The 23,808-nt window shown below is 34.8% G+C and overlaps 1 protein-coding gene across 2 annotated transcripts in view; it reads left to right on the top strand.

The window, feature by feature from the left end:
- The first annotated feature begins 297 nt into the window (after window positions 1-297).
- The window catches only part of LOC111505890 (uncharacterized), a 43,012-nt gene continuing 19,501 nt past the window's right edge, over window positions 298-23,808 (top strand). Inside the window, exons 1-2 of one of the 2 annotated variants that reach the window (XM_074183636.1) lie at window positions 298-634; window positions 17,848-18,465. In XM_074183636.1, the coding sequence (XP_074039737.1) occupies window positions 17,848-18,465 (618 nt within the window). In that variant the 5' untranslated portion in view covers window positions 298-634. The remainder of the gene's footprint in view (window positions 635-17,847; window positions 18,466-23,808) is intronic. The other variant, XM_074183635.1, reaches the window with a different exon arrangement.

The raw sequence follows: 23,808 nt of genomic DNA, 5'->3' as shown, positions 1-23,808 counted from the left end.
ATTCAACGTTCAACATTTGATTTCTCAATTTCTCATCTGGAGGCAAGTTTTCGTTGGAACACCTTGGGAGTTGGATAAATGCTATGTGGAGTATATTTAAATGCTGTTGGCAAACTGGTTTTCCCTTTATCGATGACGACTTAAAACCAAAAGGATATAAAAAATAACTGAAATAACATGCAAATACAAAACTTCATATTGTTTTTTTCAAGGCTCAATAATATTCGATATGAAACCTAATCTACAAAAACTCAAGAGATTACATCAACTCTCGCAGTAAGAATTTAACGTCTCGGTGTATTGATTCAGTTCCATTTTTCGTCCTACATTTTCGCCCGTGAGCAAACATATTAACTCTTCTGAATAAGGCACCTTATCTATAGATAGAGGATAGCATTGGATTGCAGCGTATGAGGTAGTGCCATTCTTTTCGCCCGCTTAGTCCGCAGAGGGTGGCGATCGGTGCGAGCTGATCGTTGTTTATCAGTGACATCAGAGCTGATATCCGCCAAGGTCAGTGAAAATATAATATATTTGGGGAATTTCACGTGCGCAATTTCGGAGCAATAAGACACTTTATGTATGAATATTTTTTTGTGAAGCAGCGTTGGGAATATCACGAGTATTTGCGAAGGTATTCTTTTAATTGTTTTTTCTTTAAATTTTGTGAAGCGGATTTTCCTAGTCTTTGAAAGGTCGCTCACAGCTGAATCATACAATAATATCAGTTGGAGAATTTGGTGGAGAAGTAGTGAATTTTTGATTTTTTAGACTTTCATTTCAATTTTTAGTTAGATCGATATATAGAATGACTGAAAAGTAAAAGTCAGGGGATTCGCCTTCTATGTAAAAATTTTATTCTTCCAATTTTTCAAAAAACCGAGAGGAGTTTTCTGAAAAATATTTTTCAATTGCAATTTTTTGTCCATTTGCCAAATTCCATTAGTGATGATTTGGATTTTATTCGAATCTTCTGTCAATTGTACCACATTAGTAAAATGGGATTGAAGGCATTCTACTCAAAACTTGCTTAGTTTGGACAAATCCTACAAATAAATTCGAAATTAAAAATTAACTTTGAAATTTGGCTGGGCTTTAGAAATAGAATGCGTTTTATTTACAAAATTCGCTTTATTCATAAACGTAATCTTCTTCAAGGGCCACATAATCATTCGAGCGCCGCTCCAACATCTCAATACCACTTTTGTAGAAGGATTTATCTTTTGCCTCAAAATAGGCCTTAATTTCACCAATAACTTCTTCAATCGAGCTGAATTTCGTATCAAAGAAATACAGGGTGGGACATCGAAAACTTGACATGGAGGTTTTGGGTACTAATCTTGCAAATCCGAAAAAACGCTCAGACAGATCGATTTTTATTGGGAGGGGGACAGTTTTTCCCCATTTACAGCGTCGTCACTTCAACCCGGAGCAGAGGAATGAACAACCCTTGGAATTTTAATATAGGGAATAGGGGGCGAGTCGAACATCGTTTGAAAGATCTTGGAATTCTCTGAAAAATGGTGTACATTTTTTTTTAAATTTGGACGTATTCAAAAAAGTTCTTTCCGATACTAAACTTTTTCAATATTGTTAATAGCAACACATTGTTGTACTCTACTGTTCAGTTGGAATGTATTTTGAACTCTTTCATTTGTTTCTTACGCTACTTTTCTGTTAATTTTTCAGTTCTTCGATGATAAGAGGATTATTACAATTGAGAAATGGTTAAAAATGCTGTTTCTATCTCTCATTCTTATGTTAAAAGTGATATCTACATTAATACTAGTAGTAAGTGCCGTAAAGTGTTGCTGAAGGAACAATGGTTTACATAACTGCAGAGAGGGTTGAGTTGATTGAACTATACTATGGAAATAGACGTTGTGCTGCGAGAGCCGCTGAATTATTCAATCAACAACATGGGAAGAATGTGTCGCGACAGTATGTTCGATTTAATTGCAGAATTTTGCGCAACTGGATCTGTAGCAAATAAAAAATGGCAAATCAAACCACCAGTAACAAATGAGGCGACACAAGTGACAATTCTGGGCCATGTTGAGCTTGACCATAACTTTGAGCATAAGAAAGTTAGCATTTGTTTCCGGAGTGTCACGAACTAGCATACGACGTATTTTAAAAACCCACCAAATTCATCCTCACAAGATTAAATTAACGCAAGAACTGAATGAAGATGATTTCGATCGACGCTTGCAACTTTGCGAGTTGTTAAGTGAACGAGCAGTAGAAAATCCACATTTTGTTTTCAACATTTGTTTCAGTGATAAATGTTCTTTTTTTTTAAATGGCACAGTTAATCGCCATAATTATCGCTATTGGGCTGATTCAAATCCTCAATTTTTCATGAAGTGCATACTCAACGTCCACAAAAATTAAATGTATGGGCTGGAGTTTTTAGTGACCGTATTGTTGGCCCATTGTTTTTGGAAGGCAATTTAACCGGTTAATGTATCTGAAGCTTCTGAAAGAAACTATTAATCCCCTTCTCACTGATTTTATTCAAAATGACCTAATTATCGGGAGAATCTGTTATTATTTCAACAAGATGGGGTTCCCCGCACTATGCTCTGCCTATTCGGCATTATTCAGATGAGACTTTTCCGGATCACTGGATTGGGAGGCGGGCCACTATCGAATGGCCACCCACTACGATCACCAGACCTTTCGCCGTTAGATTTCTTTTTGTGAAGTCATTTGAGAGGCAGAATTTACTGTACTCCTCCTGCATCACTCGAAGATTCACGGCAACGAATCACAAATGAATGTCGCCAAATCACTTCAAAAATGCTCCACAATGTTCGGGAACGTTTCTAGCAGAATCACTATTATTGCATGGAAGCTTGAGGTGCTAACATGCAACTTCAACTCTAAATTTATTATGGTTCGTCCAAATTGAAAAAAAATGTACACTGTTGTTTAGAGAATTCCAAGATCTTTCAAACGATGTGCGACTCGCCCCCAGTTCCCTATTAAAATTCCAAGGGTTCTTCACACCTCTGCTCCGAGGTTGAATTGACGAAGCTGTAAATGGGGAAAAAACTGTCCTTCTCTTAAATAAAAATCGACCTGTCTGAGCGTTTTTTAGGATTTGCAAGATCAGTACCCAAAACCTCCATGTCAAGTTTTCGACGGCCCACCCTGTATTGATGATTTTGAAGCCAAAATTGGTGACATTACTATGCAGAATACACATGCAGAGGTAAGGTTTTTGGGAGTATCTCTGGATGAACATCTCACTTGGAAATTCCATTGCCAACAATTATCTTCCAAACTGAATTCTTTAAAATATCTCTTAATTTACGACCTGTTCTAGAAGTCGAATAGGGACTCAGATATGGCATTTGCCTATGGGGCAATGCACCAGGTGCGAAAGATATTTTCATTGCACAAAAACGAATTTTGAGATGTATCGCAGGAGTTTCTAACAGAGAAGCGTGTAGAGCTATTTTCAAAACATTTCGTGTTTTGACGCATCCATGTCTCTTCATTTTCGAAACGTGTGTCCATGTTTTTAAAAATAAGAACACGTTTATTCGCAATTCGGATAGTCATGGTTCTGGAACATTCAACATTTTTATGTAAAATTAGCAAAAATGATAATAAATTCATGTGCTACCGATCATTTTGGTCTCGAAATATTCAACAATCTCCCAGAAGAATTGAAGTGTATAAATAAATTGTCTTCATTTAAACATGAGTTAAAGAAATTTCTAATGGAAAAATGTTTTTATAGTATATGTGATTTTATAAAAATTCATAATATGTGATTAACTATGTGTAATATAAATTTCAGTGTTAGTGTATTTTAACCTTTTTATTTTTCTTTTTTGATGAAAATTTTTATTTCATTTCAATGTAATAATTTACCTGCCAATCGACAATTCCAGTACATGTAAGCCATGTCGAAAAATGAAAATGAATTTTGATTGATTGATTGGTCTGCGAACAGCCAGTAGTCGCTGGGAGCCAACTCTGGCGAATATGAAATACGCAATACGAAGTTCATTTCATGCAATTTTGCAATCGTTTCCATTGATTTGTGACACTGTGCATTGTCCGGTGTATTATGTTTAAACATGGCCAAACACTGCTCAATATCAACAAGACGTTTTGTGTTTTTGTTATTATCATAAAATAAAGACTTGAAATTATTTGTCAGCAATCAATCGACTATATCGTCAGATTTTTAATTTCGTCCAACTTATCCATAATAAATGGAAAAAAAACCTACCGAAAAGTGGAAGCCTGAAAACACCTTGAAATTGATAAAAAACACTTTAAAAATATTACCAAAAAGCACTACTATAATACAATACTGCCTGTTTCATAAACAAATAGCAAATATTATGAGGAAACACTAAAACGATTCATCGAAATATTTTTCAGTCCCGGTCCGTCACGGCATACTGTCCGAATGATTAAATAAAAAACAAACGCAATCGTACACTGACGGAGACCAACTGCAGGCTAGCCTCCTCTAACGATATAATTTCTGGATCTAAAATTACAAATCGGGACGTATGGTTCAGTCTCGCGGAGCTTGTGCTCTTTAAAATGGTTGGAGGAAGGTCGGAGGCTTGGCTCCCTTCCAACATATGCCATTTATTATTTCGGGTTGATGGTATATTCGTTCATGGGCGGTGTGTTTGAGATTTGTTGATGCAGGATACAGTGTGGTACGTACTACGTAGTGAGGGATAGTGTTTTTCGGGCATATTATGTATTTATATTAAAAATTAATGGTAAAGTAATGATACCCAAGCATTTTTAGAGAAAAATTATCATAATTATTTGTCATTATCTTCTAATTTATTGCGATGAATAGCCTCAAATTTTATGAGGAGGTTAAGCCTCCCTTGCCTCCTCTGAGGAGCCGCCGCTGCTATTATCCTTACTTACTTTTAGTATTTGTTGGGACTATTTCGATAATGCTTTAGACATACTGAATATACGCAGGTCTTATCAAAAGAATCGATTACTTCTGAAAAGAAAAGAAACACTGACAGTTTTTGAGTTTTTTTCGATTCGGCAACGTCTGAAATCTCAGTTGCTCAGTTGAGCAACTTACAAAATGAAATGTTACTAGTGTTCTTGCTGTTGAACGCATTTCAGTGGGAATTTTAAAGTTGGTATGTTAGATATACAAAATTACCAAAAATGACGTCATTCTCTTCTTGACGTGAACAGCCCATAACACTTTTCAAACCATTGCTTCGCTTGAATGGTATTTTTTCCCATCAAGAAGCAGTGTTAAATTCAAACACGAAATTGTTTTTGATCCATTGTTTTGAAAACAACAAAAGTAGTGTCACTTCCAGCACAATAACTCACAAAGTTATTAGTGTGGTATCATGAAATTTCAACAACTATCTTTTGAAGCTCAGTACTAACTGAAAAGGCTGTGAATGCAAGACTAGCACCATCTATGTGTTAGTCCCGAGACTTTTCAACCCATGTATCGAAGTTTGCATATTTATCTGACGTTCAAGTTGAGAGGCTAAAACAACAATATCAAAAAATGGAAAAATAATACTGAAATTCATCTTATGGACGAATTATCACAATTTTTGTTGAAAACTTTAATGTTTTATGGAACACATCCTTTAGAAACATGCAGATAAATTGAACAAACAATAAAAACAGAAATGAAAATACAGAGTGTAACTGAATAAGTGTAAAACATTCAAGGAGGTGATTCCCCATCAAAAAAAAGATAGGATCTTTCATATAAAGAAACTTCATTGGAGCATCCCTTGTTAAGATACATCCCCTTAAAGAAAGTACATAAAATTTGTATAACAATTTTTTTCACAAGCACTGAGAAGTATCAACCTGACGTTTTGTACTAATAAAAAGACACTTAGCCAGTAATTTATTTGATTCACCTCATGGTTGTTAGGGGTGGAAAACGCAACCCCTAAAATGTATTTCCAATGAAAATTTTTGTCTAATTATTTGTTTACCATTTAAAAATTCATTTCCGATAGCCTGTTTCATTCTGAACAAAAAATATCTCTTGGGTTTTCTGCCCAAAATAAACCAGTTCGCAGCAAAAAATTATTTTACGAACAACTACAGAGATACATCGTCATAAATGCGAACTGGATTTATTGTTATTTTGTAGTTAGTACCTACATTAAACGATTAGAGTGTAATAAACAAAACTAATTTATTAATAATAAAACACACAACATGTAGAAATTATAGTAAATGTTCAATATGTCTACCGTCAGACATTACGCATGCGTCTAGACGTCGGCGTATTCCACGTCGGCCACGTATTCGCTCGAATATTCCTGGAGTCTCTCTGATTACCCTGTTTCTTAAGTCCTCTACATTGCGAACAGGAGTACGATAAACCAAATGCTGTAAATGGCCCCAAATAGAGAAATCGAAAGGATTGAGATCCGGGGATCGAGCGGGCCAGTTTTGTGGTCCTCCTCGACCTATCCACTGATTTGCATACATATGTTTCAGTTAAATGCTGACGTGCTACTTGACTAAAATGGGAGGGAGCCCCATCATGCATAAAAACATATCCCTTCTGACGCCCAAAGGAACTTCCTCCAGCAGTACTCTCAAAAATTGAACGTATGCCTCACCATTCAATTGAGGAGGTAGAAAATGAGGCCCAAATAAATCATCCCTAATAACTCCGAGACACATGTTAAGAGAAAACTGTTCTTGATGGTTAGTTTCAACAATAGCGTGAGGGTTTTCATCAGCCCATATGTGGTCATTATGAAAATTAATAATCTTGCCTCGAGAAAAACTATATTCGTCTGAGAATTCTATCGTCTTCAGAAAGTCACAATTTCTTCTAATCATTTCCAGCATCCAATCGCAAAATTCAAGACAATTCGGAAAGTCTCGCGGTAACAGTGCCTGTACTCATTGCAGATGGTAAGGGTATAAGAGTTGTTCCTTTAGAATTCGAAATATCGTCATATGATCAACATTTAGCTGGAAAGCTGAAAAGCTGTGGTGTTCGTACTTCTCGATGGCGACCACAATCCTGCCTTCTTTTGTCGAATGAACCATTTTCTCGTAATCGTTGATGAAGTCGACCAAATATTCTATGTGAAGGATGCTGCCGTTGAGGATACATTTCAGCATATCTTCTAGAAGCTTCTAACCCATTCCCCTGCGACAGAGCGTAAACGTAATGCATATCAGCCATTTCCTCATTTGTGTATGCCATTTTAATAACAAGTGAATTATTAAAGTAACAAATTGAGAACAGAACAACAACACACAATTAGTATTAATTCAATTTCGAAAATTCACAAACTGACAGCGTCATACCAATTTTATTGTCACTATCGCTAATAGTGACCTACTAGATAGATCAGTTTCGTATTTTTGCATTTATGACGATGTATCTCTGTAGTTGTTCCTGAAATAATTTTTTGCTGCGAACTGGTTCATTTTGGGCAGAAAATCCAAAAGACATTTTTTGTTCAGAATAAAACAGGCTATCGGAAATAAATTTTTGAATGGTAAACAAATGATAAGACATAAAGTTACATTGGAAATAAATTTTAGGGGTTGCGTTTTCCACCCCTTACAATCATGGGGTAAACCAAATAAACTACAGGCTAAGTGTCTTTTTGGTAGTACATAACGTCAGGTTAATTTCAATATTGTAACTGTTTTAATGTTTGTGAAAAAAATAGTTACACAAATTTTATGTACCCCCTTCAAGGGGCTGTATCTTAACAAGGAATGCTCCAATGAAATTTCTTTATATGAAAACTCCTATCCTCTTTTCGATGAGGAATCACCTCCTTAAATGTTTTACACTTATTCAGTTACACCCTGTATAAAATACAGAGCTTTGATGGGCGGAGGGTAAATAAGTACGAATTAAAAAATATAAATACTATAGCAAACATAAGTCTGTGAGTGTATCAAGAGTCGAAAGTATCATTAAAATACTTCTGAACTCTATAAGAGACACCATCAACTAGAAGCATTTTGACCGCTTTCTGAAGCTATTGTACCGCATGCAGCAAATAGACAGTTCTACAGGGTATTCAATAAACATGCAGCAAAAATTCGTGGGACTATTCCTTGGACCATTCTAAGGATATTTTGTCCCTTGATGATTTTTGATAGGTCGCTTTGTTTCGAAGATACAGAGCGAAAAGAATTTCGACGATAACAATTTATTACCAGAAATTACATGTGATGTTTCTTAATCTACAAGAACTGTTGAAAATAACTACCCTCCGCTAAGAAGCAAGAATCCAATAATCTTCTCACCAACTTTTTCAAAAACACCAGGATCATTTACGAGACATACTATTCAAATTGAATGTCTGTAGCCGTTTGTACTAATCGGAATGTTGTTGACAGGTACCAACGAAATTGTTAGATTTTTATCACTTGGTATTCTTTCATTTCGGCAACGTCAATAATTCTAAAATTACCAAAATAGTTATTGTCGGAATTCTTTTTCGCACCGTATCTTCGAAACGAAGCACCCTATCAAAAAACGAAGTATCCTTAGAATAGTCCAAGGAATGGTCTCTTGATTTTTTGCGGCATGTTTAATAGACACCCTATATATTCCTATTGTGAATATGGGTATTGTAAGAAGAGTGGAGCACAAATTATATTTCTTTATTGAAGAAATAGTTTCCAAAATGTATAAGAAAGCTACTGTTAAGATACCATGAGCTTTTAAGAGAGATTTGCACTTAATCTGGAAAGCAGCTTTGCACATGTATCGGACAGCCATTTTTCAAAGAGCAGAAATCATTTGAAGTAATTACGCTATATCGTAAAGGAGATAAAGTCCATCTCCTGGAAACGCCTTTTCAGTTGGTGGAACGCGCATCGAGAAAGATCTTCAGGCAACTTCTGGAACATGTTGTCAGGTCTACAAAATTTTCCGCAAGTGTATAGTTATCTTAGTCTGTATCAATATGCAAGGTTTGGACTTGTCTTTTCTTATTACATATACTCCCACTAGAGGTGTTCGACTGTAATTGTCTATCGCTTCAAGTCAATTGTTTTTAAAGAAAATGTTCTTCTGAGATTCAAAGACAACCTAAATCGCATCCTGTAGTATTCTGCTGAAATGCTTCAAAAAATTTTCGAAGATTATCCAAGTCGTGAGTTTCCTTCCTGATCAAAATAATGTATGTTCATCAAATGTTTCAGAAACATTGATATCGACTATTTCTTCAAATCTGGATTTCCCAATTGCGAAAATTTCACTTGATTTTCAACTGTCACGTATTATAACTGGAAAATTTCGCAAACAAACGGCATGTGATAGCAGCCCGTATGCTGCTTGGGTGTGTGTATGTGTCACGCAGTTGGACTTTGCACTTCGTTTTATCTTGGGAATTAAACTACTTTTTCTGTGGGACGCAAATTTGCAGACGTACTGTGTTAGTGATGCTGAAATGTTATTGAACTTCTCATAGTTCGTTGAAATAAAACAGTGTAATGTTAGCTGAATCAACAATTCAATTGATGTTATTGTTGAATGCAAATCGATAAAATAATATCAGTATCTTACTGAGACTCTTGTAGAGATCGCGTAAATTCAATTCATGAAGTCTATGTTTGATTATGTCAATAACAGATCCAGTTGACAGGAAGATGATGATAGTTCCCAAGATCATTTTAGAAGCAGTGATCACAAATGCTCTTATTCAATTCACTAAATATTAGCATCATAATATACCTTCATTTCAAAATTAGGTGATCAACAACCGATGGAAATGTTGGGAAAGAAATTACTACGAAGGATCTTCGAATTACTATTAGAGAACTTGCTGAAGATGTCGGCATATTGGTTGGCTCGTGTCACGCAATTTTTTCGGAAATTTTGTGTCGCAGCCAAGTGTTTTCAAAAATTGCTGAAATTTGACAAAAATCCGTTGCTTGTTCGTAATTTTTTGGACTGAAACAACCTTGTTAATATCCCTCAGCCACCGTATTCTCCAGATTTGATCCCCTGCGACTTCTTTCTGTTTCCAATATTGAAGAGATCCATGAAAGGAAGGCGTTTTGTGACGATTGAGGAGATTATAACCAAATTGCTGAGAGCTCAAGGACATACCGAAAAGTGTATATCAGGACTGCTTCAAGGATTGAATAAAACGCTGACATAAGTGTATTTCTATATGAAAAAAATATTGCATTCTCTGTTTTGTTATCGACTTGATTTCACCAACTTATCGTTGTCGATTTCATTTGAATTTCAATTCGATACCTCACAGGACATTATTGATATTATAATGTTATACTCATCGATAATATCATACTACTAATGTCGACTACTAATTATCTAATTTGAAATGGTTTTGAAATATAGTAACTTATGGAAAACTGCCATTTTTGTATCAAACAGACATAATGTTTGAACTCATTTTTAACTATAATGCTGACTAATTTGAGCAAATTCTTCATAAAATAATAGTTATAATATGACACAATGATTTGAAAACTTTCAAATGACAAACTTGTACGCTTAATGTTCAGAAATCAAAAATGGAAGATGCATTCAGCTTCCATCAACCATCCAGGCGAATTTGTTTTATGCTCAATTGATTATTTGAGATTGATATCTGTTTGACGAAAGATAATGTTGTTACTAATGGGTAATTAAGGTTCTATTGTGTGTATCACACGTAGATATGCGTGACGTACGCAATTTGTATTTCGAAACTTCTATATTTTCATTTCCATAGGAAACTTTTCTTCTTATCTTCTGTATGATCTGTCTTTTTAGACTAGTTCATTGACAATAACTAACCTCTTTCTGAAACTTACTACTACTTCATGCACGGCCTCTTTGACTTTTGTCCGATTTCCACAAAAAAGAAAACCCTATTTGGAAAAGCTACTCACAAATCAATTTCAGCCCTACATACCAAATTTCAACCCAGAATTCGAAACTTGATTTTTTTTGTCCGATTTTCAATTGATGGTTCCCAATAAGTAGTGTTGCCGCCGAGACAAGAGATTCTCGACTCTTGTCTGGTCTTGTCTTGTCTAATCATGTCTCGATCGAGACAAGAGAAGATTTTCCTTTCGAAAAATTTTGTCTCGTCAAGACAAGACATAAGGTCCTCTTGGACAAGACAAGACAAGACAAGACAAGAGAGGCTTCTCTCGACAAGAGAAGTCAAGAGAGGTCGAGAGAGAAATAGTATTATAGAAATCCAATTATAATATTCTTTTGATGCAAAAATATATGGTTCATTACAATTTTTGTATTTGATAATTTCGAATCCTGACAATTGGAGTGAATGAAGGTAATAATTTGCAAATTAAGTTTTAATTGATGCTTATTTGTTTATTGATACCACCAAAATACATTTATAATGTATTATATATTTTTTGGTTAATCATACCAGCTCAATTTCAGAAGTAGTCAACTGGTAGTAGAGCTGATGTAACATTTCTACATTTTCTAATAGGAAAAACTATAGATTTTCTTCGGCTCAAATGGAAATATACCAGATGCACATGGTGCATTTCATAATTTACATAAAATTTAAGATTTGTTAAATTTGTATAAAATATTCTTCAGAACACAGAAGGATTTAAATAAATAGTTGTAGGGTATTCTATTGAAAATTCAGATTTGGGATTGAGGTTATAATGGGTAATTGTTTTAGTAATAAAGTCTTCTATGGTAACAAACCAGTGGTTCATTTCTTTTGCAGATTTTATCTGTAAACACATTTCTATTTATTTTGATTTCTTTAATTATTATATTGTCAAATCTAGTAGCTTTGTTACGTAAGCAATAACTGATATACTGATAATATATTATTCCATATTTGTTTTAGAATCACTACCACCACGAGTGTATTGATCTTCTATAAATTTTTCTCTTGCAAGTTTTTTTTTAATTATTGACGTGATTCTTTGTTGATTTATAATTTTGCAGAGCATTTTCATCATCAATATAATGTTTTTAGAACAGAAGATATGGTTGTGCATTCCACAATAATTTTAAGATTACTGAAATTTTTGCAATATTAGGATTTTGTTGTTGAAACTATCATTTCCAGAAAAACTTTTTTCAGATTGAAACAACGATAATGAAACTGAAATATATATTTTAAACTTGAAAATAAATTATTAAAATTCTATAAAACACTCTGATTTAAGATAACACAAGAAAATGAAACACTATAAAATAAAATATCTAGATGAAATTACTTCAGTTTATGGGCCATCGAACAGGTGAACCAGGAGTTCAGACAGAGAAGACTTCTAGCTGACTCAGCATTCAGTCTGTTTCTATGTTTCCTTATAGTAAGGTCAGCTTTTGAGAAAAGTCTCTCTGCAGGCACACTTGTTGCTGGAATTGCCAGTCTCTAGCCATTTTTGCCAGTCGTGGATATTCAATCTCATGTTCTTTCCACCAGTGCAAAAGATTGGTTTTTTGTGGTGATCGTGACAAATCTAAATATCTATCAATTTCCGTTCTCTCTCCCTCTCTTTGAGACTGTTCTTTGTCAATGGAGCCATAAAATGAGTTCAGATTCTGAAAGTCTCCATTTTCCGAAGGCTCTTCTAAATTTTCCTCAGAAATGACTATTTCCGGTGGCTGAGCATTTTTATGCGCAAGATAGTTGCCTTTGAAAATTCTTTCAAAATTCTCAACAGAACTTTCTTTCATTTCTCTCCCCCAGCTTGTTCTAGAAAATGTAGCTACTTTGTGGCGGGGATCCAAGATTAACGCAGCACAATAAATCCAGTTAGCCTTTTTGTAATGTTTGAGCATCTTATCCCTACCTGATTTGAATGCACAAATGATTAATTCATCTGATTCTGTTCTATTTTGTTTTGAATCGAGTTCAAACATAAGTTTTTCTATATTATCTATCAGAATATTGAAGCCAACAATTACCGATGGTAGAGTTGGATAATGATCTCCACATAAGATGGTTGAAAGATCCTTGAAATATCTCAGAAAACTATTTACTAAGGTAAGAGTGTTTCATTCGTCATCTCGAATTTTGAAATTTTTCAAACATTCATTGTGGTCGCATAAAGGGTTGATGGCATTTTTCATCTTGAGAGCAAGTGAAATCATGTTAGAGGTTGAATTCCACCTGTTAGCCACATCAATAGACACAGCTGAATATTTCACGTTGAAAACTTCGCATAAATGTCTTAGATTATTAGAAAGCTGTTCAGATATTTTTATTATTTTCATTAGTATCCTCAAACGTAATACTGGCGAACTTGCATTATCAATAAAATCAGGATCTTCATCAGATATCTCTTCGTAGTCCCCCTTATCCTCTTCGAAAGGCACTTTCATTGATTGGAGAATATATTGTACTCCTAAGTTGAGAATATGCGCGAAACATCTGAAATGTTGTTCACTTGCATTGAATTCAAAATTTTCTTTATTTTCAGTTAGTAAATTTCCTAATTCCAACGAAAAAGTGGTATTTGCTGAAACGTTATCTACTGGTATGCCTTGTATTTTGGTTAGTATATTGTATTGTTTCATACAATCGTAAAATAATGAGGCGATATGTTTACCAGAATGTTATCCTATGGATGGAATGAAATCAATGACGAGTGAATGCATTTGCCATAACTGATCGATAAAATGGGCTGTGATGCCATAATAAGAATTATTGTTTATGGAGGTCCAACCGTCAATCGTGAAAGATATTTTTGATGAATTTTCTACCAGAATATTCATAACATTCTGCTTACATTTCTCAAATGTTAGGAGTACCTTCTCTCTCATCGAGGTGCGTTTAGGCATGACTACTGCTGGGTTCAAACTTTCAAAAAACGTCTGTGTTGGCTGGTCATCGAAAAAATTGAATGGTAAATACTTTATGGCTAGCCACTCAACTATTTTTTCATCCATAGGGTTTGTGTTACACTCCTATAACAAAATAAAAGTATTTCAGATTTGTCTACTCAGAATTCAAGAAAATTATCTACTTTTTTTAGCCATGATGTATATTCAAAAGGCGTGAATCATTTGTTGAAATTATATTCACTTGTGATTAAAACAATTCAAAAATCGAAAATGAAATATAGTTTCTAAAATGAGCTTCTTTGGGACATTTTGAAACAGTTTTCTGCAAGTGGCCGAATCAAAATACTTTTAAAACTGATAATAATTATAACAAAGTTGATACCTCAACACGAAAAGGGCATTTTATTTTTTACAATGAACAACAACCAGCTAATAGTCAGTGTATCTGAATTTTACGTTATAACTATGCTACGAGTATACCGTATATCAAAACTGAAATTCTTCTCGAATTTAATTCAATTATTTATTCGCACTGGTGAAAATTTCAGCAAATTCATTACGCGAGAAAACCCTATGAGAAAGTGAAAGCGTGAACTGCTAGTAAAATTGCATATGTATTCTCTGGTAGAATGTAAAACGATATTCATAAGAACTGCATGCAATAATTTGTGTTTTGGTTTCAACATATTTTGAATCATTTTCAAGCTTCAGACTGAATAAAAAATGATATCACCTACCCCCTTTTGTTTGTTTTCCACCTGGAACATGTTCACAATTGTAGGTTGACGGACTGGATTGGTGAAATTTTGTGTGAATTCATTTTTGTGGCATTTCTTCATGTGTCACTTGAGACCGCTAGTATTAGAGTTTTTCATTTTAATTTCTACATTTAATTTATTTTTCATGTACAGTATCCGAAACTGTTTTGTCAGAAAGTTTTCGATTAAATAATGCCTAATATACCTACTTATACCAGAATAATTCGAAGTTATTCACAATTAGTATACAACTGACATCACTGTTAAACGGACGAATCCAGTGCAGCGTTCAAGTACCCAAATAACCACTAAGTTTCCGTTTACTGCAAATTCTGAATACCAAGGACGTTCTCTCGCCAAGAGAAGTCGAGACAAGACAAGACAAGACAAGAGAGTGCCTGAAAAACAGGTCTCTTGTCAAGACGAGAGACCATTTTCTCTCGACTTAGTCAAGACAAGACGAGAGAAATCATTTTTTTGTCTTGTCTCGACAAGAGGCATCACTACCAATAAGAAGCTACAGAGATGATGGAATAGTCAAAATCAAGTTAATCGAATTTAGTCTCCAATTTTGAGAAATTTTTCAATTTCTTGTTATGAATGGTTGTGAATTTGACTAATTTTGGATGGAAAATCGTCATTCTCAATGTAATAAAGCGGCCTCAAGCTTTGTGTTTCAACAGTTTTCAATTTGGGCTAGAGACTCATAGTAACAAATGAACTATTTATACCCCAAAAGTCAGTTTGAAAGTGAATACGTCAAGCAGTAACAAAATGCCGAAAAATCTTCTTAATTCACGAGAAAAATTCAAATAATGAGCAATGAGCAATCTCCAAAAAATCCAATTCAAGTCAAAACTGAAAGAACATGTGAATCAAAACTATGACATATTGAAATCTGTCTATGAACTGGATTCCTAATCGAAGTTCTCTCTAGGCTATCATATAAACTACATCATATTGTAGGTAATATCTTGAATTAGTTGAACAATCCAATGTCACCTTCTCTTCGACTATTACTCTCTCTGTCCACCAGTTTGCCTTCCTTCCAACTATTTGTATCATTTGTATTTAACAATCTATCTATCAATTTGGAGATGGTGTTCGAAGTGGTAGACAAGTTGCTCAAGAATTCAACAGAAGACATCTGCATCGAAATCGAATCGTCCAGCTAATATTAATCCACATCAAAATCGAAGGTACTATGATGATGATAATGTCTTAGCTACAATTCGTGCAAATCTCCAAATCAGGTTACATAAAAGGACTGAGCAAATAAATTTGAGTACGGAGAAAATCAAAAGATTTCTGGTTAGTAGTAATATAGACGCTGAACTAGGATAAGTCCATCGAGTTCTTTCAACCCTTTGGTATAACGGTGACATAGGTACGTAAAGAGTTATCAAAAAGGCTTGAATGTAGCCCGAGAACAATGAAATGACGTAAGTTATTGTACACCCTTGTTAGTTCTTGTAGAGGATATCGTCAATGACCAGATCTCAAGCTTGGGACTACTCGATGTTATGTTGATGGGTCCAAACATGCTCTGCTACTCCTGATTTGCTGGTTTTCCCTCGCACAAGTAACATACACAGCGAGGGAAAAAAGCCGCTTAATTTCGTTCTTTACTGTGCACAAATCACTACATGAAGGACAGTTTGGCTTCAGACAGAGCTGTACCGCTGTTCAAGCGATACAAAGACTTCTGGCTGATAGAGTCGGGGATTTTAAGGCGAGTCAACATACGATGGTGCCTATGTGTGACTTGAGCAAGGCCTTGGACTGTGTTTCTCACACAATACTATTAGACAAACTACGATTTTACGGTATACGCGGTACTCCATGGAAATTATTTGAATCGTACTTGAATGGTAGGAGACAAGCTATTCTTATTGACAACAGCTATTCTGAAACCGAGAACATTCATTTTGGGGTACCTCAAGGTTCTATCTTTGGCCCACTTCTATTCATTGTCTATATCAACGACATATTCGTTTACATGTGTCCAATCAAATGTATTTGTTATGCAGATGATTGCTCCCTTTATGATTCTGGCAAGAAACTTGATCACTTGAAAGAAACTTCACATGATTTTTTAAAAAAAGCTGAAACATGGTTCGTTTCTAATTGTTTGAAACTCAATAAGAACAAAACTCAACATTTTGTTTTTTCAACCAACAATACGATTGCCAAAAATTCAAAAGTTAAACTACTTGGAATTGTTATGGATGACAAATTGAAATGATCAGCGGATATTGAGCATCTAAGTAACAAATTAAACACAACTCTCTTCATATTACGGAAACTGAGCAGATTTGCTAACCTGGCAGTTTTGAAAACAGTCTACTTTACCTTATTTCAACTCTTACATTAATTACGGTGTAACTCTATGGAGAAACGCTGTAGCCTTCAGAAACGAGCTTTACGAATAATATCTAAAGCCAATTATAGTGACAGTTGTCGCCCCATATTTGAATACCTAGAAATACTCATCTTACCGTGTATTTACATTCTCAATTGTTTGCTGGATATTTATAGAAATAAAGAAAAACCTCAAAAAAAATTATTCATATCACAATTATACAACAAAAAATTGTAACTTGATTCGACCAACTAAACATCGTTTATTGACTTCTGAATACAATACCTTAGACGTGAAGTTATATAATAAATTGCCAGTGCATATTAAGGACTAATTCGAAAATATTTGATGTTACACTGCTTCTACTCGACGGGGGAGTATTTGGAGGCCGGTATGGGATCATGGGAAACTACTTAGTGTCATAAAAAAACAAACACATCACTACAACACATGCCATTGGGGAACACTCTTCACCCAAATTCTAGAACAAACATATTACTCAAGTCACCAGTTGTTGCAATGAGCAAACTCTACAATATGTGAAAATCTCGACGTTTATTATAAACCTATTGATCAAGTTAAGAACCATGTTGAGAAACTTTTATACTCTAGTCAAAATACATGAGCCTAACTTGAAAGTTACTCTACCACTGTAATACAGCCGAATTATGTTTTTTTGTAATACACCTGAAATATGTTTTTACTTATCAGCTTCACGTCTGACTTATGCTTTTTTTTCAATTATACTCTCCTATATTGCTGTTCACAAGTTTTCACCTAATTTTTTGCTTAACTCTGCTAAATGTTTCCTTTATTTTAGTTTTTCATGTTTACTCTCTTCAGGTGAGATTTATTCCTGTTTAGACATAATTTTTTTTATTATTCTGTAATGTGGCTGAATGAATAATAATTGAATAATATTAATTATATTTTCAAATTCACAGATGGATATGACCCTCACATTTCTGATCTTCCTAGTAGTAGGAATCGCAAGCGCATCAGTGGAATCCCCATGTTTTGACGCCAGTCACGAGTGCCACTCCACGGACTATCAATCATATGTGGACTGTGTAAGGGGGCGCCACAAACGTTCTACCGATTGCAGCATCTCCTGTGACTCCGGAAACTGCAGTGACACATGCAATGAATGTGATTGCGAATCTTGCAACTACAGCAACTGTCAGTCGGGGTGTAACACTTGCTGCAATTCTTGCTGCAGCAATTACGTCTCATGCAGAACCAATCACTGTTGTCACAAGACTTGCCATGCACAGTGCGAATCCTCCAGCTGCAGGAGTAAGTGCAGAAGAAATTGTTTTGATAACGTTAGCCGTAAGAATGAAGAGTCATATTCCAGAGAGACTGTGATAGAAAAGGGAGGAGCAGGTCCAGTGGATTTGAAAAATGAAAATAAGCATAATATCACTACCATCATCCATCTCAACAATGTCATCAACAATACCAATGTAGTGGATATTCCCATTGTACTCAACAACACTAATACCCAGAATATCACATTATATAATCAGGAATCGTCTCCAATATCAGGTGACCCTTCTCAAGTAAGTTTTATCTGAATTATTGAGTATGTGCACTGACTGTTCAGAAAATGAGGTGAATTTTAATTTTTTTCAAGAAATATTCATTTATACATCAATTTCTATTCTGTTCCCTTCAGAATAGTGTCCCTATCCAGCGTTTTTCCAATCCTGAAGTAGTAATGATATGCACCTTTGGTGTGTTCTTGAGCTCTCTTAGTGATTCGATTTTCATCTCATCAACAAGAATAGAAATTGAGAAAACAACCGTAACGAGAATTGTCAGTTTCAACTTCAGGGACTAATCAAGTGGAAATAAATGGTATAAACGTGAAGGATTTTCTCACAATGATATCCTCGTTTTCTTATACATAAATTGTATTCTCTTTAGTATGCATACCATGTATGTATGTAATACAACACACTGATTTGATACAATTCAAACTTAGTGAAATTACTTTGTAGCTGACACTTTAGCAGTGTTACTCCTGTGATGCCAATGCGCCCCATATAGACCCAAATGAACCTTGATGAAGAAATAATGCTTACTATCCACTCTTACGTCACTTTCAACAATCCTGAGCCAGGATTCCAAAAAGAGGAGATTCACCAAGCGCTATTTTCAAAGTTGAGAATTCTTGAGGGTTCAAAATTCATACATGTCTGGAAAGTATTTCTTGTAAGCGAGTAGATCGTATAAAAATAAAACACAAAATGTTTATTCATGCCTAGCATGGAAGGTGGCCTTTGAGATGTCCGAGCTTTTCGGCAAGATAGACTTCAATTGGAAAGTTTCGACTAATTTCAATAAAAATCCCACGACAGTAGATAATTGTTTATCTCCCTTCAGATGAATTAATTTTCGTTTAAACAATACATTCTTTCAAATACGCATTGTTCTTCCCGTATCTGACTCAAAACCAAAAAACTGAGAAAGAGACGTTTTCTTTTTAAAGTCGAATGGCATGAACTGTTATTCAGTAAGACAGATGAATTGTTTGGAAAAAACGATATCTTATAAATAAACTTCGTGGATGTGAAGGTTTTATTTTATTGAATAGGGCATTCCAGCGAAGAAAGAAAGACTCGTTTCGTGTCCTGGCATGTGCAGGGTCACATTACATCATGACACGAAATGAAATGTTTTTGTTATATTTTAAATAAACTATAAACTCATGTGAAGTTTTATAGACAGTCTTTTCTTCATTATGAAATATACCGGGGTTTACTAGAAATTGAACAATTTCACAGATTTTTGAGGTAGCGATTTTGAAACCGTTACAGTTTTTCTGATTCAGATTACAATCAGCGTATGCCACTGACAATATTTTTGAGTGTTTTTGAGTACTTCCATTTTCAACACAAAATTTGATGCAAATTCCTCGATTTTTTTTCGATAACAGAAATCGTCGAACATGTCAAAGACTTCTAACTTCAAAGCCTGTCACCAACAAACTAAACATGCTAAACAGCTGAAACTGGGAACATATGTTCAAAACAGGTGTACCAACTTAAAAATTAAAAAAAATCTGATCAAACGTACGTAGTCTGTGAAATTTGAACATTCCCCTTATTTTTTAACAGTGATGTCTATAAGACGATAAACATATTTGCATTCTTTTTTTTTCTGATTGATTCCGCCGTTACTTGATGAAGATCCATAGTAATTTCATAAACTACACCTCACGATTCGATCTTCACGAGCTTCATTTGAAAAATATATCACGACATGTTTCGCTAACACAGTGGCTTCATCAATAGTGATTTGAATACTACAAGATGCTTCTTACACTAATATTTATAAATGGATCCTTCAAAGAAGGCATATTTCCACAGTTCCTCAAAACATCAGTTGTCATACCGATCTATAAAGGTGGTGAAGTGAGCTCTCCTAGGAATTTTAGGCCCATAAGACTCGTTAAGAAAAGAATGTTTGACTTTTTGCAGGCGTGTGATATATTGAGCATCAAACAGTTTGGATTTCAGTGCAATAAACACAACTGATGCAATTTTTTCACTTTTATATGAAATATATACTGGAATCAATGATGGGGAAGTTGCGGCGGCTGTGTTTTGTGATTTATCGAAAGCTTTTGACTGTGTGAATCATGAGATACTGCTGCGAAAGCTTCACCATTACGGATTCAGAAATAAGGCACATTCATAGTTTACGACATATTTATCTCGCTGCACAAAAGTAGTAAAAACAAAAACAATGTCAAGCTTACGTAATATACAATGTAGTGTTCCGCATGGATCAGTCTTGGGTCCAATTTTGTTTTTACTATATGTCAATGACTTGACGATGCTTGACATTTCAGGAAGTTTCACACTATTCGCCGATGATACCACCATGCTATGGCATAAAGATAAGGAAGCCGATCTTCAACAGGTCATCAGTTCAGATATAATAAAGGTTAAAGAGTGGTGCAACTTAAACCTTTCATCCTTCAATATATCAAAAACCAAGATAGTGTCCTTCAAATGCGCAGTATCTGATATTTCTATCAACCACTAGATCATTGAAAACAGTGTGTTTTCTCAAATTTAATGAACATGTCAAAAACCTGAACGAAAAATTGTCCTCTGGTTGTTACGCTGTAAAAATTGCTGCAAACGAACTAAGTTACACAATCGCAAAGTCAGTATACTACTCCTTGATAGAATCACATTTGCAATATGGTATCCCATTCTGGGGAGTGTGCAATGGAAATGTACTTCAAAGTGTTTTTGTTTTACAAAAATGAGCCCTGAGATACATCTGTAAATTAAAATTTCGCGATTCGTGTAGAGTTCACTTCAAGCAACATAACCTTCTCACGGTAGTGTGTATATTTATACTTGAAACAGTGTGTCTCATTCATTAACATAAACAAAATTTCATTACAGATAGTAGATATGCCATACGCCAAAGTGACCATATCAAACTACCTTTACCATATTCCACTCTAGTTAAAGACTCCATTATATACAGGCTGATTCACGGTGGATGGCACATTAGACGTTTCTGGTGAACCAGACAACGGATCACTTTGAAAATTTAATGGAGGGCATATTCGGACATTCTCTAGCCAACTAAAATATTTTCGACAATACGGTGTTGCCTCTTCTATTAGAAAGCAGTAGCAAGTTTGATTTTTCAAATGGAACACTCTGTATATAATATTATTTTTGGAATCTCCAACAATTGCCCGACAACTTTTCTTGATATTTCCCTATAACTATCTGTTACCGTTTTCGAAATAAAAATTGATTTCAATTTTTTTCTTCGAAAATCATGACTTCTAAAAATGCCGATATCTTTTAGTTTAGAAGTACTATGATGTCGAAATTTGGTTTGAAGTTAGGTGATACTTGGATACTTCCCACACGTCAGCCTAATCTCCGTTACTTCAATACAGGGTGGTAAAAAAATACAGTTTTTTCGTTTTCTTGAAAAAGTTGCTGAAATTTGATTATTTTCAATGGAACAACCTGTATATTATTGAAAATTCGGAAAGCTGCTGAAATTTGCTTTCTTTCTATGTATATCATACCTATACCTAACTAGTCAAGTTTCGGACTTATGAACATTTATTTGTGAAAATGTCCCTTCAGAATGGTATTCCCATTCGGTATTTGGTAAGCAGGCCATGATTACTATTTGACAGTAGCGTTGTGACATTCTCCTAATAATATCGACATTTTCGTCACTTCAGAAGTTGCAAATACCTTCAAAACGATGGAACAAAACCATTCAAACGAAGTTCTTATGAATTTGTTCATTATTTTTGGACAGTGTGACAAAATCATCAGCAGAACATGTAGAAAGTTCAATGAAATGTATCCGAATCTACCGCCAATGAACCTCAAGAAATTTATACGAATTCAGAACAATTTCAATATGTTTGGATAAACTTCAAAAAAGCACCAAGAAACTTGAAATTGGAAATATTGATATGAATAATTATAAAAAAGTAAAACAATCATGTGGAATATTTCAAAATATGTTCGAATCGCTGACCGTTCACTTCCAAGCACTTTAAAATGCGGGTGTTGACTGCTTTCGTGGTGGCAGATCTGATTTCATTGGGATCCAAATCTTCAAATGTTTGGGCAATCCTTTCTAACAATTCATCTCTCGAACGCACGGGTATTTTGTAAACTTTTTCTTTAAACATTCCCCACAAATAAAAATCTAATGGATTAAGATCGGGTGATCTCGCTGGCCAATTCCATGGTCCCAAGCGCCTCATCCACCGATCGTCAAATAGTCTATCCAGTTCTGCGCTCACTTCTCTTGTGCAATGTGCAGGAGCTCCGTCTAGTTGGTACCAACAGTTTCGATAATCTTCGAGTGGCAGATTATCCACGAAACTGTCTACAGTATTCTCCAAAATATTCAGGTAGCTTCTGGATGTTTATGACTCCTCGTATATCACGTACCTCAATTTGTTGTCCATCAACATGCAGAAGACATTAAAACTAAATTTTTCTTGAAATCCGGCTTCTTTTGTGACGTGAGGATTTTCACTGGACCAATAATTTGAATTGAAAATTCCTTCTCTCGAAAATTTCGATTCGTCAGTTCAAATAAGTTTATTTAAAAAAAGTGGATCTTCTTGAATGCGTGTCAACAACATTTCACAAAATTCTACTCTCTGTTGAGGATCTTGAGGCTTCATTGCTTGAATTTTGGTTAATTTATAATCATGCATTTTATGTCTTTGCAAGATTCTTTGAACCGATGAATATTTTATACCCAAATCTTCTTCAGCACTTCTTATCGATGACTCGGGAAATGCGTGAAAATATGCTAAGACATTAATCTGGTTGTCTTCGAAAGTTACGAGTCGAGTCAAGTTTCTTGGTGCTTTTAAAGTTGATCCAAATTGTTCTGAATTCGTATAAATTTCTTGAGGTTCATTGGCGGTAGATTCGGATACATTTCATTGAACTTTCTACATGTTCTATGATAATTTTGTCACACTGTCCAAAAATAATAAACAAATTCATAAGAACTTCGTTCGAATAGTTTTGTTCCATCGTTTTGAAGGTATTTGCAACTTCTGAAGTGACGGAAATGTCGATATTATTAGGAGAATGTCACAACGCTACTGTCAAATAGTAATCATGGCCTGCTTACCAAATACCGAATGGAAATACCATTCTGAAGGGAAATTTTCACAAATAAATGTTCATAAGTCCGAAACTTGACTAGTCAGGTATAGGTATGATAAACATAGAAAGAAAGCAAATTTCAGCAGCTTTCCGAATTTTCAATAATATACAGGGTGTTCCATTTAAAATAATCAAATTTCAGCAATTTTTTCAAGCAAACGAAAAAACTGTATTTTTTTACCACCCTGTATTGAAGTAACGGAGATT

Source organism: Leptinotarsa decemlineata, unplaced genomic scaffold, assembly GCF_025532065.1.
Source record: "Leptinotarsa decemlineata unplaced genomic scaffold, Ldec_3_MD MMD2_tig00026340_RagTag_RagTag, whole genome shotgun sequence".
In the NCBI taxonomy this organism is placed as follows: domain Eukaryota; kingdom Metazoa; phylum Arthropoda; class Insecta; order Coleoptera; family Chrysomelidae; genus Leptinotarsa; species Leptinotarsa decemlineata.
The sequence above is the reverse complement of the archived record's forward strand: the minus strand, read 5'-3'. Positions and strand labels throughout refer to the sequence as shown.